Here is a 20306-nt window from a genome sequence, read left to right as displayed (position 1 = left end):
TAGCGGTCGCGTGGTTCCAGACTGAAGCGCCTAGAACCGCTCGGCCACTCCGGCCGGCTTTTGGGGGGGTGTCCGGATACTTTTGATCACATAGTATATCTGAACCTGTACGCACAAATTATTAAGTTTGCACGGACATCTTGGTGGAGTAGTCCTACTCACACTTATCCGGATTTTTGAGGATACAAATAAGTTACGTGGCGAAATAGGTACACTGTTTTTTGATTCTCCTGCAAATTTTAGATCTGGCACTTGTCACATCTTCCGCTTCCACTCTTCATTTGACTATCTATTGATAATAGGACAACGGCCGAAATTGCGACAGTGAAAAACGCATGTAATTACAGACCAGGAGGAAGAAAAGGGAGTTTACACCATTACGCTATCGCACACACAGAGAAATTTTGTGGAAAGCTGTTCCTGTTAATTCGAGTTAGACAGGTGACGGAAGATCAGGATTTGTGACTTCTCACACAAGTGCGTGACTGCTGCTGCAGCCCGGTGCCCGACTACGAGGAGACGCAGTTGCGCCACTACCTCCGCCTCCGCATCCGCCTGGGCTCCTGGTTTCTTTCCCTCCTGCTGCCACTCTCAGACCGGACTACCAGATGGCGCCCGAGCTGCGAGTAATTGCCGCCGCCGGTTTTGGCGGAGGTCGCCGCATAAGCGCGGCGCAGACCTGGCGCCAGAGTCCCGTGCCGCCGCTCGGACGAAGACAAATTGATTTCTGCTCGGCTGCTCTCTGCCGGCTAGAGCCGGCCCGCGGCGCTCCTAATTGTATTAGACAGCCCGCCGGATACTATTGTTCCACCAATATGCCGCGGCCGCCTCGGGCACCGCGCTGCCGCGTCCAATTCAATAACTTCCGACGCTCTGCGCCGCCGCTATCGAATACAATAACATTTCCCAACTTCTATTTTTCCTCTTCCCTTTCCACGTTTTCGTCTCTCTCTCTCTCCTTACCACAATCAAACGGCTCTCTCTCTTCCTCTCCCTCTCTGTGTGCGTGTCATTTTCACCTTCACACGTATACTAATCCTCAACATCACTCTCCTTTCTTCGTCACTCTCATCATCTGTCTCATCCTTTCTCTCTCTCTCTCTGCCACTCTTTCCGTCCCTAGCTCGGCTCCTCCTTGTTGTCTAACACTATCACTCAATCACTACTCACAACGGTCGTGGGTTCGTTTTAACATACAGGTGAAGTCACTATTTTTAATTTGTCATTGAATTCATCTATGACTTCATTGTCAACGTCTTTTGTATGTGTATAACCCACGACAGCGATAATTTCGTGGCCGTATTTTGGGACTCACCAGTTATAACGACACATACAGCTTTACGTGAATTCCTAACCAAGGTACTACTTAACATTTCTCACGTCGACAGACATTGCCAGGGGCGAAAGGAGTGATAAATGACAGACATAAATCCTAAGATTCATTGGGAATGGAACCCAAGACCTTTGAATTTAGTGTGGCACTTTATAACTGATTCACCAGGCCACATGAAATATATATATATATAAAAAACGATCTAATAGGTAAAGTATTTTAGTTATTTTGATTGTAAAATATACTACAAATATGAAGCAGATATGCAGATTAAGTTGAATGTATTTGGAAGTACGAGTATCTGTGGAAGAATTAAGAGGACTTTAAGGAATAGAAAACGGAAAGAAAAGTGTCTGAAATTTATTTAAAACAGTCGCTGGGCCAACGATGTTACATGGAAGTGAAGCATGGGTATTGAAGAAAGATAAGAAAAACAAATAGAAGGTGAAAATGGGATATCTTGAACTAATGAAGGGTGTAAAAGTATAGATCAAATACGAAGTCAAGATATTCGAAAGAAGTTGAAAATTTGGATTGTGTAGTAAGAACTGAATGAAAACGAGAAGAAATGGAATGAAAAATCTACAAATAATATATCCAGAGAGACTGTCATGTTAGACCAACACTAAATCAAAAATGGAGAAGAGCTCCTGGCAGACGGAGCAAAAGATGGGAACAGTAACATGCTACAATTGACCTAATACAGAAAGTGTAGAAGAAGAAGGAGAGTTTTGATATTCCACAGTCATAATTCTCTTATCTATTTTCTACTAGCACCTGATAACTCTTTTACGCTTCTTATGGATGGCTATTATAATCCATCTCTTGGCTCATGCCTCCTTTTTAACGACACTGTATCGACGCGCAAGTCGCCGAAGTGGCGTCAAATCGAAAGACTTGCACCAGGCGAACGGTCTACCCGACGGGAGGCCCTCGTCACACGACATTTCATTTCAACGACACTGTAAAAATGAATGTCATATGGTATATTTTCATTTACTATCCCCCCTGGCCTGGCCTACGTGCAACCTCCCTAGTTCCTGGAATACTCCTTTCTTTGCTTCAAGAACCCGCATATTCTACGTGTTTATAAACATAGCCCTATTCTACAACCATTTTCGTCTCCGTGGTGATCAAATCCTGTGGCTTTCCGCAGTTTGCTGCTTAGATCGCGAGCAGAGAACATATCTTTTTACAAATGCATGAGAGCTGGACCAACAATTCAACCCCCGCAATAGAGGATCGCGGAGTGTTTCGGATTTCCATCCCCTAGGCAGACCTCCTTCCCAGGGCTTCGAGCTCCGTCCACCCAACAAATAAGGAAAGGACGGACACTCTTCAGCTGTTTCCTATTCAGGGGCGTGGCCGGCTAGGGAGACCCTATCAGCAGCTTCAGTGTTGCTGGTATAGCCCTCCACTTCTTCGAAACACTAAAACCTTCTCGTCCCCACGGACATTGCTATAGGTATGGTACATCGATGTTTCCCGAGAGGAGAACGAGTACCTATGTTTTAAGCCCGTATGGCTAGTCGCGCGGTCTAACGCGCTGCTTCCCGAGCGGGTAGGCGTGCTGGTCTCCGGCACGAATCCGCCTTGCGGATTAGTGTCGAGGTCCGGTGTGTCTGCCAGCCTGTTGATGGTTTTCAGGCGGTTTTCCATCTGCCTCAGCGAATGCGAGCTGGTTCCCCTTATTCCGCCTCCGTTACACTATGTCGGCGATTGCTGCGCAAACATTGTTTCCACTTACGCGTACGCCATCATTACTCTACCACGCAAACATTTGGGGTTACACTCGTCTGGTATGAGACGTTGCACAGTAACCCTGGGTTTGGTGTGGGGCGGCGGTGGGGTGAGTGGACTGCTGTGGTCTGTTGTGGGCTTGTGAACCACTGAGGGCTACGGCGGGAAGAAGCCCCTCCGTCGTTTCTAGGTCCCCAGTTTAATACACATAATGCACCAATGTTTTGTAGAAGAGCGAAGTATCTTGGACATTATCGGACATGATGTTAAATTATGTAAAGAGTTTAAATCCTGTGTAGTATCATATCACGTGACGGAAGATGTGACAGTGATATCCAAAACGGATCAGGCAGGGAAGGGTGGCTATCCAGAAACTAAATACTGTAATTTGGTCTTCAAAAATTACTTTAATGATTAAAATGCGACGATACAAATCCATCGTGGAGCCAATAGAAACTGATGGGAGCGAGTGTTGGAAACTCACAAAAAGAAATTAAAAGAGACTTAGAGTTTTAGAAATGGACCATTTGAGAAGAGCGCGTGGAATTTTACGACTTGAGCACGTAAGAAATGAAAAAAAAAAAAAAAAACCAAACCACGCAGATCCGTTATAGAACTACGGGTAGAATGTGAAAAGCGTGTCAAAAGACCAGAAGAAGATTCGTGGCGAAAACGAGCACTTACATGGCAACCCCTTGAAAGGAGAAGAGGAAGACTACGAAAGGATGGTTAAGGGGGTATCGAAGAAGCTGATGGAGAGAAGAGGACGGAAGAGTGTGAGGAAGAGCGGGGAAGTCGAGGCGTTAGGCGACAAAGATGTGGGGACTGTTGTAGGACCCCTCCAACAAGACGTAAATTACCACCTTACCCGCTGTTCAGAAGTACTTATCATTAACGGCACCGTTCGTTGAACAAGTATCTGGAACCGTGCCGATTTATTTAGTACACGACAAGCGATGAGCGACATTTTGACTAGTAGCTTGTCATACACACGAATGTGCACATGCTCGTTGCAGAAGTATTTCACACGGAAACAGAGTCAGTGGAAACTGCACGTCATGATATCTTCTGTTTTTTACTGCAGTTTATTGTCAGAATTTTCTTAATAATAACTGCAATTTCAGAGCAACCCATTAGTGCTACGTGCTATGTAGAACTTTCGTAAGTCTCTCTCTCTCTTTCTTCCTTTCTCTCTCTCTCCGTCTCGTTAGTTACTGTGGGAAGCTGCGCACAACAAATAGAACTGACAGGATGCTCTGCAACTGTAACTGTTCTGAAGATATTTAAAGTCTGATGGGAACCAGTAATCAGCATGAAGACAAATGTGACAATAAATTGTCATAAAATATACTATATCAATCAGGTGTCACGTACTTATACCTCCACTTGACACCATGTCAAGCTTTCATTACATCTTTTTCTTTAGATTTTGTCTGAACTATAGGGAAGTGCCTCATATACGGCTTGTTTAAAATGCTTCATATACTACGTTTGTGACACTGGGAGTGTCATTTAAGAGAACTGAAAATCTCGGTGAAGCTAGAGTTTATATGCCCACACATCCGTAAATTAACATATTTTGTCGATTTGCCATGGATAATGGACCATGCGACCTTAATAATGTTGCACTTCCTGAATCATATTCCCTAGATCGTCAAGGAGGGAGTTCATCAAAGCAAAATACGTCATAAATGAGTGTTTCACCTACTACAGTAGAATCAAATAACTTAAGAACAAAATATTGTTACATGCAAGTGCTGACATGAATTAAGTAATAATAAAAATTAAGCAATAATAAAAAACACTAGACAACAGTCACTGAGAAGATATTCCAACTATGCGAAGATATTCCAACTATACAAGATTTACCATTATAAATCTGATATGTTTGTGCATGGTGTTGAACCTAATGCTCGTTACATTAGACATTTAAAGTACTTGTATAGATCGGTTTTTATTCTTTATATTATAACATTTACGTTTAGTAATTGATTGAAACAAGGGACATTCTGATAAACATTTATGTTGTGAATGAGGAAGAAGTTATGTTAAAGTGGTATCGACAGGACACTGGAGACACACCCCCACACGTCTGTGTTTTAAAAATACTGTGTCTCCCCCAATCGAATTTCCGCAAGGAAGTGATTCTGTACTCTGTTAATGAACTTAGATGTCTTTCGCAATTTTTTATGCATCTTCTGTCAATCCTAAATTAGACATTAGTATTTTTCTGGATGTACATTCCATTACTATATTTATGAGTTAGACAAGTAATGAATTTTCTTCTACAGTGCACTCTTTTTGCTATTTTTACATTAAAAACAATTTCTTGGTGCACATATGTCTCTACCTTTCGAAGAGTTTTTCTTGCTGTCATTTACAAATATTATCCGCATGTAACTCTATTTAGTTGTGTTGTGCAGTAAAATTTATGCTATTCGTTGGTGTGCACATTTCACAATCATACATACTCGCATTTTCAAATGACATATTTAGTGTTTCTGTTTATTGTTTGTAATGTTGCCATGTTATGCGATGCGATTTTCTGTCGTCTCGTGTCTGTTATGGTGGCTGTATGCAGTTCAGTTTGTCGTTTGTTTGTTGTTGACTGTGATGTCATTACCTCCGGTCAGTTTGTTCAAAAAATGGCTCAAATGGTTCTGAGCACTATGGGACTCAACTTCTGAGGTCATTAGTACCCTAGAACTTAAAACTAGTTAAACCTAACTAACCTAAGGACATCACACACATCCATGCCCGAGGCAGGATTCGAACCTGCGACCGTAGCGGTCTCGCGGTTCCAGACTGCAGTGCCTAGAACCGCACGGCCACTTCGGCCGGTGGTCAGTTTGTTGTCTTGTGTTTGTGTGTGTATGTATGTGTATGTGTGTCTGTATTTGCGTAAGTGTTTTATAGTTTCGTATGGATCTGTTCTGTTTTACAGTGTGTTACCGTTACTGTTTCCTTGCCTATCATGATCAGAACATAAGTAAGAACTTACCACATCGCTGATTTTTCTGTATTCATGTATAAAAATGAATTACGTTTCTCGTTTCTGGACAGCAAGACACATGCAATTTTCTTCTAACGGTCACTACAAAGGGATTTCGTTTTAGCAATGCGATACGAACACTACCTTCCTTTTTAGGAGTTGACAACAGTGGCGATTATACAGTGAGAAGGGAGGTATTTTCGATTGATTTGGTATTGCATTGGTGTTCCCGTATGCTGCACTATGAAGGTGCGACGGAGAGATTATCATTAGCACTGCACAGCAGAGCGTTGGTGGATTTCGTAAAAAAAGTAACAGCGGAATATTTGCTGAGTATATGTGCTGGGAAACATTTCACGCACTATAATACCGGCGAGCATCGGTTGGACGTGTCCGATGCAGGAATTCCCGCAGGAAAGAGGCGGAGCAAAGTGTTTATCCAGGGGGCGGCCGCTGTTGGCTGCAGTGTTTCTCCTGCTCATTAGGATGCGGAGCTGCGCTGGCAGGGGAGCACCGGCCGACGTTCCTGGCGCTGCCTGTGCTGGCGCCAGCGTCCGCTAGCCGGCCAAGTGTTCCGTAGAAAAATAAAATTACGCGCCACTAGGAGCGCGCAAATGGAAGCCGTCCGGCCGAATGAGCGCCTCGTTGTCGTTTGTAGCGATGCCAGCGCCATGCCCGGCACGTATTCTCAGCGTGGTCCCTAGCGCTCTGCCGTGCGTATCCACCTGCAGTCCTCTGGCGATTTGCAGAGCTCTGCGTTGCACAGTCCTGTAGTCTCCACGAAAACAGGCAACATCGCTTCCGTTAACGAATGGTAATTGATTCCCCACGAAGCAGCGAGACCATACCGTTTGTTTTAACACATCAAGTGATAGATTGTACATAGCTACAGTTCTGTGTTTTGGATCAGGGTTGGGGATTGGAGGTAGATTGGTTTCCATAAGTCACGAAAACAAAGCAATGAGAAAATTTATAAGACGCGATGGGTAAAGGAGACATAGAGACCTGTGTTATTTATTACAAATTTTAAAGGTCTTGTTCACAATAAACTCCAAATACGATTTGATGATTTACAATTTAGGTTGACTAGCAACAATACCCAACTGATACATATACTGAAACTGGAAACTAAGTACGGTGTTGGCCACAAGGCTTGGAAAAGATTATAACTTATTTGTCTTTAGCTTCACTTATGTTTCTGTAAACCAGGCGCGCTGCGCGGGATTACCCGAGCGGTCTAAGGCGCTGCAGTCATGAACTGCGTGGTTAGTCGCGGCGGAGGTTCGAGTCCTCCCTCGGGCATGGGCGTGTGTGTTTGTCCTTAGGATATTTTATGTAGTGTATAAGCTTAGGGACTGATGACCTTAGCAGTTAAGTCCCATAAGATTTCACACACATTTGAACATTTTGAACATAAACCAGGCTCAAACAAAGACAACGAAAGTGTCATATTAAAGGTGGAGAAACATATTTCTCTCAATTCAGGACGTCATTCTCCACAGTACAGACAAATATACATATTGTCCAAAGACATTACTAGTTCTAAGTTTTACTCCTTTCAAACAAACTGAGCAGCCGCCATGTTGATCTAAAAGCTTACGAAACTGACATGTCGCATTTGGTGCTTTTCGTAGTCATACCTGTCTATTACGAAAACATACAATTGAAGTTATTCACTGAATTAAAGAAAGATATCGCTGAAATGCGTCATTCTTAGCACGGTTTATGGTGCTAAAGAGTTGGAAAAAGTGACATTTGTGGCTAAACATCCTACAGATCTTGGTATCATTTAGTAGCTGATTATGAATGCCAATAGGCCAGTTTTGATAAATATACATACAATTTACACCTGGAAGTAACGTTATGGCACTTAATTCGAGGGCCCATAGAAATGCTTTAGTCATAAATTGTACCTTAACCGCTTAGTTACATGAATATTATTGCAGAACGATAATACAGACGTCTTTTAATATTAAATTTGAGGCTCCATTGTGTCTTGCATCAAGTAATTGTACAAATATCGAAGTATTGTCGCATTTTAGCACCTGCTGTGGTGCACATAACAAGATGGCCAACTCCAGGGTACATACATATTGGCTGTTTCGTCCGAATGACCAGCTGTGACTGGAAGAGCCAAATGTTTGTGTGTGTGTGTGTGTGTGTGTGTGTGTGTGTCTGTGTGTGCGTGCGTGCGTGCGTGCGTGTGTGTGTTCCGCTGACTAAGATTCAAGGGGTCTGCAAGCGATGACAATATGGCGGCTCTGTGGTGCGTAATGATTGTCTGCTTCGTTTTTAATAGCCAGTAATATACTGGGTTGTGACTGGAAGTTCTAAATGTGTCCGTATGGCCGGCCGGAGTGGCCGTGCGGTTCTGGGCGCTGCAGTCTGGAGCCGAGCGACCGCTACGGTCGCAAGTTCGAATCCTGCCTCGGGCATGGATGTGTGTGATGTCCTTAGGTTAGTTAGGTTTAATTAGTTCTAAGGTCTAGGCGACTGATGACCTCAGAAGTTAAGTCGCATAGTGCTCAGAACCATTTGAACCATTTGTTCGTATGTGTGTGTTTTGGTTTAGAAGTTCTCTGAGTGGCCTGTTTCCAAAAAAAGTAGTGTTGCGTACGAAGGAGTTAAAAATGTGATCTGATGGTAAAACAGTGGATCTAAATACGTATGCGTTGACTTATTTCAGCAGTTGGCCTATTTACACTATAGGGGCTTGGCTTAAGAGAGGGTGAGAAGGGAATGGGCGAAGGCTGGAGTGTGATGATTTCATCCCGTCACCCATCGCAACTCTGCTCTCGCAACCACCTTTCAACATCTGAGGAATGGCTAGTGTGTATATATTTGGCTAGAAAAAGCGTTCGACAATGTAAAATTGTACAAAATGTGCGAAATTCCGAAAGACGTAGGAGTAAGGTGAAAGCGTAGTAAATGTTCGAAATTCTGAGAAAAGTAGGAGTAAACTATATGGAAAGATGGGTAATACACAATATGTACTAGAACCAAGAGGGAAGCATGGTAATGGAGGAACTAAATGAAATACTCAGATTAAAAAGGGAGTTTGATAAGGATACAGTATTTTCTCGCTACTGTTCAGTCTATACATCGAGGAAACAATGATGGATATAATCCAAAGTTTCAAGAGTGGGTTTAGAATTCAGGTCAAAAAGGATATCAATAGTAAAATTCTCTGATGACATTGCTATCCTCAATGAACATGCAGAAGAATTACAGCACCTGTTGAATGGAATGACCATTCTAATGTGAAGACAATATGGATTTAAAGTAAACCGGAGAGAGGCGAAAACGTTGTAGAGTGGTAGAAATGAAACTAGCGGTAAATTTAATGTTAAAATAGAGCACCACGAAGTAGAGGAGGTTAATAAATTCTGCTGCCTACGAAGCAATACAAGAAATTTCGATTCTCTTCCTTTCTGGTTCCCACACAGAACGCCACTGACGGATCCACAGCCGCACCCCTCTCTTGCACTGTAACCGTGGTCCACGCATTCTTCAGGTCACCAAAGATGTGAAAATTACACAGTGAAAGATCAGGGCTATATGGAGGATGTTGGAGTGTTTGCCAACTAGATCAAAGAAGCACAGCCATCACTTCGTTTTTAATACCTGGTAATATACTTCGTTGAAACTGGAAGGTCTAAATGTGTGTGTGTGCGTTTTGGCAGTGTCGGCGCGGGCGTTATCGTGCGACAGCCCGAGGGCAAACGGCGAAGCCAGCAGTGGAAACAACCCACATCTCCTCCGCCAAAGATATTCAAGGAGGATAGAGTAGGAGGAGATTAATGTTTAACGTCCCGTTGACAACGAGGTCATTAGAAACGGAGTTCAAGTTCGAATTACGGAAGGATGGAGAAGCAAATCGGCCGTGCCATTTCAAAGGAACAATCCCAAAATTTCCCTTATGCGATTTAGGAAAATCAGGATGGTCAGACGCGGGTTTGAACTGTCGTCCTCCCAAATGCGAGTCCAGTGTGCTACATTGCGCGGTCAGAAATTCGAAGCTGTTCACGGAAGTTCTGGCAAGGTCATGATGACGGTCTTCTTCGACTGCAGGCGCCCTCTGCTCTTAGAGTTCCTCGTGCGTGAAACCGTAATCAATATGCAGCGCAATCAAGATATTTTACAGAAACAACGAGGTACCAGGAAAATGGCCAGGAATGTTGTTATCCGGAATCATCCTGTTGCACGATAGCTCACGCCCATACACAGCCAATCGTACGAAGGCCACGCTTCAGCCGTTTGGTTCGGAAACACTGTAAAATCCTTCGTACAGCCCAGATTTTCTACCGTATGGTTTTCGCATCTTTGGTGACTACAAGAAAGACACTCGGTGCAAGGAACAACAAACGTGAGTGCAGAAGTTGTGGATCCGTAAGCGGCCAACTGCGTTCTTCCAAACAGGAGGCGATCGTCTCGTCCGTCATTGGGATAAACGTCTTGTGATCCATTGTCCCGTTGTGGCAAGTGATCGGTTTCGATTCGACTGCCCCTTGTAATTAGTCGCACCGTCGTTTTCACCAGTAAGTCCCACTTTAGATCCGTATCTCATACAGATAATTCAGAATAAAATACAATTACGAGTCAAAGGCCGATCCTATATGTAGCCTTCTCGTGGCCGGATTGTAAGAGGCAAATAGATTTGAATCGTTACAATGGGAAACTCCAAAAACTAATTTTGTCCAGAAAGTCGTGAGTAAGTTCTCCGATAAGCGTGCCAGATGCGTTGTGTGGAAGATGGCAGAGGCCGCGGCAGAATTTGAGAACGCAGTTGGAGGCTCTGGGCGCTTTCTGAGGGGCGGTACGGCAATATCGAGCCTGCTCTTTGTCTCCTGTCGCCTAACCGCTTTGTCTGCACCCCAAGACTCCCCCCCTCCTCCTCCTCTTACCAGCCTCCTCCTCTCTCCCCCCCCCCCCCCTTCCCACCCCGACACTCGCCCTTGTCGCGAACTACTTATTGGATTTCACTTAGCACGGAATGCCACCCGACCCTACTATAAATAACTGAAAAGTCCTTTAACTTTAATCAGGGTAAATAAAACTACTGGCTCCGTTCTGCAAGCCTCGTGCTCAAGAGCACACGCGACAGATGTCTCTTTGACGAGAGAACAGGACGCCCACGGCAGCGAACACGAGCAGGCGAGACAGTAATTCACAAAGGTGCATCAAACCATTTGTAAACAAGCTCTACAAAGGGATCGCTAACGACATAAGTGAAACACTCATCAAGTCGAATGGCCTTTGCATGTTTATATGAGGTGCTGTAATTAAGTGACCGGAGCTGAAGGGAAGAAAGCAGGTCAAACTAATATCAAACGTACTTGTTTCTTAGTTTTCCTGTTTTTCTTTCGGAGTGTTCATCCGTCTGTGACAGACTACGCAGTAAAACTTATCAAGTTTTGTATCCTATATTTGATGTGTGCTAAGTACAAGCGCTGGAGAAAGGTTAAAACAGTGTAGGATTCCTAAATGACTGAACCGTATCAGCTGCCACGACTCAGAGATCTTCTCTGTCATTACAAACCTCTGGTAGCTTTTCTGTTCTTGTCCTGGTCTGACGTACTACTACGCTTGCTAAAAGAAGAAAGTCTCAATAAAAAAAAAGACGATAGCATTTCTGGACCTAGAGATGGCTCTGTTTTGCAGTCAGGTCAGAGATTCCACGCCGTATAAATAACGCGCCAAGACGAAGTGGAAAGTAAAAGAGTGGTAGATCACGTTCCTATTTAGAATGGTTGCAAATTATATGTTGAAGAAGAACGCAGCAAGAATTTCTAAGCTTTGTTTTATTACGTTCATGAAAACATTTTTCTTCAATTTGCCATCAATTTTTCAACTCTTCTTCGAAATGGAAGTTGTTCATTAGTGCTGAAAAGCTACAAACATTCCTCACCCTCCCAATACGTAATTTCTTCTATGGTTTCCCTATTTTATTACTCTGCCTTGGTTTCTGCATAATGTTAGATTTCGCGTCTATATCTTCATCCGTCTCAGAATTTCTAAAATCCAGTTGTATCTAACATTACAGAAGGTTTAGTAAGGGCCACAAATGAATGTATCCCAATTTTTTTACCTTCCATTAGCGCAACCCAAAACTGAGTGTTCTGTACAGGGTGTTATTTTAACTGAAGACATTGAAATATCTCGAAAACCACACATCGGATCAAAAAAAGTTATAATTCCATTTCGTTTGTCTCGGAGGCGGACATCCTATTAAATTACATTGCCCCGCCCCCTCCTGCCACCCCAACACGTGTATGGTTGGCGGAGGGTGTCATTGAAATCATCAGTGGGAGCCCTTGTTTTTTATTGTAGATTACGATTCTACGGCAAAACCTACGTACTTATTGTCTGAAGGATTTTCTTCGTTTCGCCACAGTTGGCACTGTAATTGGAGGAATACAGATGGTTACACAGTCGTAATTTACGACATGCTACTCAACAGACCTTGAGAACACTTGGGACCCCACCAACGACAGGTCTGTATTTCATTACTTCTTGTTAGAAACCCCATTTGCAACGTTGTTTTCCTCCACATTATCGAACAGGGACTTAGCTCGACGCTCCACCAAGGCCGTGTAGCGAACCACGACGTATGGTAACTGGTAGTACATTGCGACCGAAACGAAGCAAACGTGTTACAGGAGAAACTAATGAAGTAGCTGTACTAGCGGCAGTGCACCACAATCCACGGATAAACCCGCATCAATTACACCACTATTCCTGTATAGTCGTAGGTAATATTGTCACAATACTGCATCGTCATCAGTATCAACGACACCACTTGCCACAGAGTCAAGAAGTTCATGGTGCCGATTTCCGTAACTGGGTAGTGTTTTGTGAATGGAGTCGTTCGCAAATGTAAACCACCCACACTTTCTTTGCCGAGGTACTATTTTTCGAAGAGTCTGCAATCACAGACAATGCTAGCAGCCTCCACTGGTTTCAGCAATTTGACCATCAACGTCCTTGGTCTGTTACCATGTGGTGTGCCACCATGGAGAACAAACTCATTGGTCCGTATTTTATCGACGGCACGTTGAATGGACGCAAATATCGAACGTTTTTGGAACTGGAGCTACCGGTACTACTGCAGGATGTTGCCCTGATGTTCGACAACGTATATGGTTTCTGCATGGCGATTGCCCAGCGCTTTGCGCTATAGAAGCAGGGCAGTATTGTACCGTGTTTGCGCTGGTCGGTGGATCGTCAGAAGCGGCTCTGTTAATTGGCCCACTAGGTCCCCGGATTTTACACCGCCGGATTTCTTTCTTTGGGGATATTTAAAAGGTAGGGTGTACCTGCAAGTAGCAAGAGGCCGTGAAGACATGGTTGACCGCATCAGGAACGCCTGTGTTGACGTTCCCGCAGATATACTTTTGTCCTTTGTATGGTTATTTTAAAAGCGGATCACTAAGTGCATTGAAGTTGGTGTCACTGCGTTTGAACACTTACTCTAACTGGAAAAGCAAAGTAGCGTTCGCCTCGAGCCACGGGCAGAGTGGAACGTCGGGTACTACACTGTCTGATATGTCGGAGAAATACACCGTTGCGAATGCGGTTTACAATTACAAATTATGATATACTGACCTGTCCTACCCTCGCAGCATGGAGGTTTTCCAGGTGCCACTAGATATTCAAGTACCATTGAATGACATGTCGTAAATTACGATTCTGTACCCATTTCTATACCTTCGATTACAGCACCGTCTGTGGCTAAACGAAGATGATGCTTTAGACTAAACGTATGTGGATTTTGCCGTAGAATCGTAATTTGAAATAAAAAAAAACGGGCTTCCTACTCTACCGCGAAGATTTCAGAGTTGCCCCCGCCACCAACGCACGGGGTTGGGTGGGGGGTCGAGTGAGGTATCGTTGGATGTACCCCTCCGTGGCAAACAAATTGAAATTATAACTTTTTTTAATCAATGTCTAGGTTTCGAAATATTTCAAAGTCTTCAGTTAAAATCTGAACAACTGCAGTAAAAATATTTCTCGAAAAACCTTGCGCTTACTTCGTTGAAACAGTCCTCGCGTGTGACAACCAACACTGACGTCGAATCTGGATAAAGTTGACCTCCTGAACCGTATTGTGATTAACACACAAAAAATGAACAAAACTGGACGCGCAACTAAATATAACACGCAGCAAACGTTTGCTTTGTTCGGACGGCTGAAACACTTGCGAAACGAGGTGCGTTGAGCACTAATCTCGCCACCAAGTACCTCGTTATCAGCCTTTGCGCTGTACTTAGCTCAAGCGCGCGGGCAAATAATTAAACGCAATGTACCACCAGGGAAGCAGTATTTCGGAACGTATATTACGTTTCCACAGCGGATTCTCATCAATGCTACTGAAGAATTATGTGGGGTGGTAGCGCTGCTAGTTTTGGTTGTATGCACAGTGGAAATTAACAGCTCCTTTCACAAGCTGTTTTACCTTTATTTCGTCCATGTAGGATACTTTCATGCAATCTGCTACTGTATATGATACAAAAAAAAATTGCAATATGTCTTAAATGGCAATATACACTCCTGGAAATTGAAATAAGAACACCGTGAATTCATTGTCCCAGGAAGGGGAAACTTTATTGACACATTCCTGGGGTCAGATACATCACATGATCACACTGACAGAACCACAGGCACATAGACACATGCAACAGAGCATGCACAATGTCGGCACTAGTACAGTGTATATCCACCTTTCGCAGCAATGCAGGCTGCTATTCACCCATGGAGACGATCGTAGAGATGCTGGATGTAGTCTTGTGGAACGGCTTGCCATGCCATTTCCACCTGGCGCCTCAGTTGGACCAGCGGTCGTGCTGGACGTGCAGACCGCGTGAGACGACGCTTCATCCAGTCCCAAACATGCTCAATGGGGGACAGATCCGGAGATCTTGCTGGCCACGGTAGTTGACTTACACCTTCTAGAGCACGTTGGGTGGCACGGGATACATGCGGTCGTGCATTGTCCTGTTGGAACAGCAAGTTCCCTTGCCGGTCGAGGAATGGTAGAACGATGGGTTCGATGACGGTTTGGATGTACCGTGCCCTATTCAGTGTCCCCTCGACGATCACCAGTGGTGTACGGCCAGTGTAGGAGATCGCTCCCCACACCATGATGCCGGGTGTTGGCCCTGTGTGCCTCGGTCGTATGCAGTCCTGATTGTGGCGCTCACCTGCACGGCGCCAAACACGCATACGACCATCATTGGCACCAAGGCAGAAGCGACTCTCATCGCTGAAGACGACACGTCTCCATTCGTCCCTGCATTCACGCCTGTCGCGACACCACTGGAGGCGGGCTGCACGATGTTGGGGCGTGAACGGAAGACGGCCTAACGGTGTGCGGGACCGTAGCCCAGCTTCATGGAGACGGTTGCGAATGGTCCTCGCCGATACCCCAGGAGCAACAGTGTCCCTAATTTGCTGGGAAGTGGCGGTGCGGTCCCCTACGGCACTGCGTAGGATCCTACGGTCTTGGCGTGCATCCGTGCGTCGCTGCGGTCCGGTCCCAGGTCGACGGGCACGTGCACCTTCCGCCGACCACTGGCGACAACATCGATGTACTGTGGAGACCTCACGCCCCACGTGTTGAGCAATTCGGCGGTACGTCCACCCGGCCTCCCGCATGCCCACTATACGCCCTCGCTCAAAGTCCGTCAACTGCACATACGGTTCACGTCCACGCTGTCGCCGCGTGCTACCAGTGTTAAAGACTGCGATGGAGCTCCGTATGCCACGGCAAACTGGCTGACACTGACGGCGGCGGTGCACAAATGCTGCGCAGCTATCGCCATTCGACGGCCAACACTGCGGTTCCTGGTGTGTCCGCTGTGCCGTGCGTGTGATCATTGCTTGTACAGCCCTCTCGCAGTGTCCGGAGCAAGTATGGTGGGTCTGACACACCGGTGTCAATGTGTTCTTTTTTCCATTTCCAGGAGTGTAGTTCTGTTGCTAGCAGGCATTTAATCATTGATCATAGTTTTCTTCTTTTATTGGTATCCATATGAAAAAAAATTTGCAGAGTGAGCATACCCTTTTTTTCTCTTTACTGATAATTTCTCAAGGATAGCCGTCTACGTTACTATTTGATAATCGCGCAGCTTTTCCTGTGTTACATGTTCTTCAGTTCCTATCAATAGTTAGAGGCATTTGATAACTTCATTCACATACCATGAATAACGTTCATACCTTGAAGCGCGAAAGAGACCAGTATAGGCATGCGTATTCAGATACTGAGTTACGTAAACAGGTAGAATACGGCGCTGCGGTCGGCATCGCCTATATAAGACAAAAAGTGTCTGACGCAGTTTTTAGATATGTTACTGCTGCTACAATGGCAGGTTATCAAGATTTAATTGAGTTTTAATGTGGTGGTATAGTCGGCGCACGAGCGATGGGACGCAGCATCTGCGAGGAAGCGATGAAGTGGGATTTTCCCGTACGACCTTTTCACGAGTGTACCGTAAATATCAGGAATCCGGATAACATCAAAACTCCGACATCGCTGCGGCCGGAAAAAGATCCTGCACGAATGGGGACAACAACGACAGAAGAGAATCGTTTAGTGTGACGGAAGTATAACGACTCCGCAAATTGCTACAGATTTCAATGCTAGGCCTTCAACAAGTACCGAGCGAGGTGGCGCAGTGGTTAGCCCACTGGACTCCATTCGGCAAGGATGGGGAAGTAAATCTGCGGTGCCCTTTCAAAGGAACCATCCCGACAATTGTCTGAAGCGATTTGGGCAAAACACGGAAAGCCTAAATCAGGATGGCCGGATTCGGGTTTGAACCGTCGTCCTCGTGGATGCGAGTTCAGTGTGCTAACCACTGCGTCACCTCGCTCGGTGTCTCACATATGTTAGCCATTATGACATTAAGTTACGAAATAATAAGTTTAATCATTATTTTCTGTTTGTCTCTTTTTTATTTTACTATCGCATACAATTGCAGTTACAAGGAAAGATCAATACGCTGTGCACCATTGATGGCCACCTACAAGTTCTGCTGCGTGTAAGGTGAGTAGACTGACTACTGGCCCCCAGATTTAAGTGCAGCTGCAGGGCAGTGTCAGTAGATCGTGTAGCAGTGATGGCCACTTACAAGTAATCTACATCTACATCTACATTTATACTCCGCAAGCCACCCAACGGTGTGTGGCGGAGGGCACTTTATGTGCTACTGTCATTACCTCCCTTTTCTGTTCCAGTCGCGTATGGTTCGCGGGAAGAACGACTGTCTAAAAGCGTCCGGACGCGCAAGAATCCCTCTAATTTTACATTCGTGATCTCCTCGGGAGGTATAAGTAGGGGGAAGCAATATATTCGATACCTCATCCAGAAACGCACCCTCTCGAAACCTGGCGAGCAAGCTACACCGCGATGCAGATCGCCTCTCTTGCAGAGTCTGCCACTTGAGTTTGCTAAACATCTCCGTTACGCTATCACGGTTACCAAATGACTCTGTGACGAAACGCGCCGCTCTTCTTTGGATCTTCTCTATCTCCTCTATCAACCCGATCTGGTACGGATCCCACACTGATGAGCAATACTCAAGTATAGGTCGAACGAGTGTTTTGTAAGCCACCTCCTTTGTTGGTGGACTACATTTTCTAAGGACTCTCCCAATGAATCTCAACCTGGTACCCGCCTTACCAACAATTAATTTTATGTGATCATTCCACTTCAAATCGTTCCGCACGCATACTCCCAGATATTTTACAGAAGAGACTGCTACCAGTGTTTGTTCCGCTATCATGTAATCATACAATAAAGGATCCATCTTTCTTTGTATTCGCAATACATTACATTTATCTATGTTAAGGGTCAGTTGCCACTCCCTGCACCAAGTGCCTATCCGCTGCAGATCTTCCTGCATTTCGCTACAATTTTCTAATGCTGCAACTTATCTGTATACTACAGCATCATCCGCGAAAAGCCGCATGGAACTTCCGACGCTATCTACTAGGTCATTTTGCTGGTGAGGTCAGTAGATTGTCTAGCGCTGACCAATACGTATATGTGCAGCTTGCAGGGTAAGGACAGTAGGCAGCGGCGATAATGACTTACTAATATAGCTGTGGGTAGGGCCACTTACAAGTAAAATGCAGTAGACTGTGCAGCACTGGTTATCTCATATAGGTGCAGTTGTAGGTTAAAACCGGTAGGCTGTGCTAACTTACAAGTAAAGCTGCGGGTAAGGCTACCACATATAGGCTTTGTTGTAGGATCACTAGATGGTGTAGTAGCGAGGTCCCGTTTATTGTCCACAGGTGCTGTGGTACCGCGACACCCTCCGGCTGGATACTACGGAGCGGCGCATCATGGAGGTCCGTGGCAGCCGGCATACACTCATCCTGCGCAAGGTGCAGGCCTCCGACTTCGGCAACTACAGCTGCGTCGCCGACAACGTGCTGGGCAAGACGCGCCAGTATCTCGAACTATCAGGTAAGTACTGAACTTAAGCTCTCGTACACAGTCCACATATCCCGCAACGTAATTCCGTTGAAACGCACCATATGAGCAAATGTCTCTTGAATCCAGCTGGTAGAGCTATGAATTGGAGGCTACATATGTGCAGGTCCTGCTAAGTAACACAGCTGGATGAAACGTGGGACATATGTTGCAAGTTTTTTTTTCCCTTATTGAATTTCGATACCCCCCCTAAGGGGCGGGCTGGCAGCAGCTTAGTACGCTGCTCTGCAGCCTACAGACTTTTTAAAACGTAAGAAGAAGATAAGAAACAATAAAAGCAGGTGATAAAACGGTGACTTAAATTGTAAAACGGCGGAAAATTGTGGAAAGTTAAAACATAAAACAAAGGCTATGCTAATAAAATACACAGGAAGCAGACAGGTAACATGCAGACTGACAATTAAAAAACATGGCGACAGTCTGGTTTCTGTTCGCAAGAGATATAAAAATCACACCCAGCGACACTTCGGAAAAGACACACAACACTGAACACTGACTGTAAACACTGCACTAAAATGTCAGCACAAAGATGACACACCATAGCCACGGCCGGTTGGGGGGGGGGGGGGGGGGACTTGGACAGATGAGGGGGAAAACAAGGAGTGGAGAGAGGAAAAACGAAAGGGGGGGAGAACCAAAGGAGGTAGAGGACTCAAAAGGGGAGGGAGGAGGGGCAGGGCAGATGCGAGAGGGAATGGGAAAAGGCAGAGGAGGGAAATGCAAAAGGACTCAGTTGAGAGAAGGGGGCAGAGAGAGGGTAGGTGGGGAAAAAAGAGGATGGAAGGGGGGGAGAGGGAGCCCAGGTAAAGAACAGAGGAAAGGAGGGGGTGAGGATCGTAGTTGATAGGAGAGATAAATTTAGAGAGGGAGGGCATCATCTGGGAGGGGGAGTTGATGGAAACCACCTTGGGAAAGGAGATAAAGGGTGTAGAGATCGAGGGTAGGGGGGTGGGGGCACAACAGTGAAGACGTGGCAGGGGGCAAGGATGGGAGAGGAGCATCCAGGGAGTGAGGGGGATCAAGGCGGCGGGAGGTGTAGAGTATGCAGATACGTTCGAGGAATGGATGCAGATGGGGGAAAGGAATGAGGTCATAGAGGATCCGCGTGGGGGACGGGAGGCGTATACGGAAGGCTATGATGCGAGAAATGCTACAGTATAATATAGAAGGTAACTGAAAGAAATACCCACTGAGAGGAACAGAAACGACGCTTTTATATAAGGGCAATAATTTCACAAAGTCGCCGTTAATTATGATGGTCTCTTGGACAATACACTCACTAGTATTTAAAGGAATTCAACACAGTATCTTCAGCTCAAAGATTTATTTACAATGCCCATTACAGTTTCAATCAGAATTATGTACACACGTTGGAGAGGGCGGTATAGTCTAAGTTTTGTAAACAACACCAACAGATGGCATAAGATTCTTTAATCTCCCGACAGCCTCCCCATCATAGTCTGTCTCGAAGGCAATAACCAGTTGCACCAATCGACAGATCTTCGTGCCATCCGGCGGCCGGGCCGCACCTCTTCAACCACTGCTTTCTTCCATAACCGCCGAGAACTGATCTTCTCCTGCAGTAGAACGACTTCTCTTGATCTTCTTCTTGACGGGTACACCTTCAGCTCGCGTTAAGTTATTAGCAGCAGGAGGTATTCATTTTTTCCATGTACAGCAAATTTCCTCGCTGACCTCGTATGTTAGTTCGAAATTCTTGCCAAAATTCCTTTTAGTTGCTG

The 20306-nt window shown here is 45.3% G+C and overlaps 1 protein-coding gene across 2 annotated transcripts in view; it reads left to right on the top strand.

Annotated features, from left to right (window-relative positions):
* LOC126484509 (limbic system-associated membrane protein) overlaps window positions 1-20306 on the top strand; it is a 965824-nt gene that overhangs the window by 888273 nt on the left and 57245 nt on the right. For both annotated transcript variants that reach the window (XM_050108046.1, XM_050108045.1), the window contains exon 6: window positions 18363-18537. In XM_050108046.1, the coding sequence (XP_049964003.1) occupies window positions 18363-18537 (175 nt within the window). The remainder of the gene's footprint in view (window positions 1-18362; window positions 18538-20306) is intronic.

Source organism: Schistocerca serialis, chromosome 6, assembly GCF_023864345.2.
Source record: "Schistocerca serialis cubense isolate TAMUIC-IGC-003099 chromosome 6, iqSchSeri2.2, whole genome shotgun sequence".
Taxonomy (NCBI): Eukaryota; Metazoa; Arthropoda; class Insecta; order Orthoptera; family Acrididae; genus Schistocerca; species Schistocerca serialis.
The sequence above is the reverse complement of the archived record's forward strand: the minus strand, read 5'-3'. Positions and strand labels throughout refer to the sequence as shown.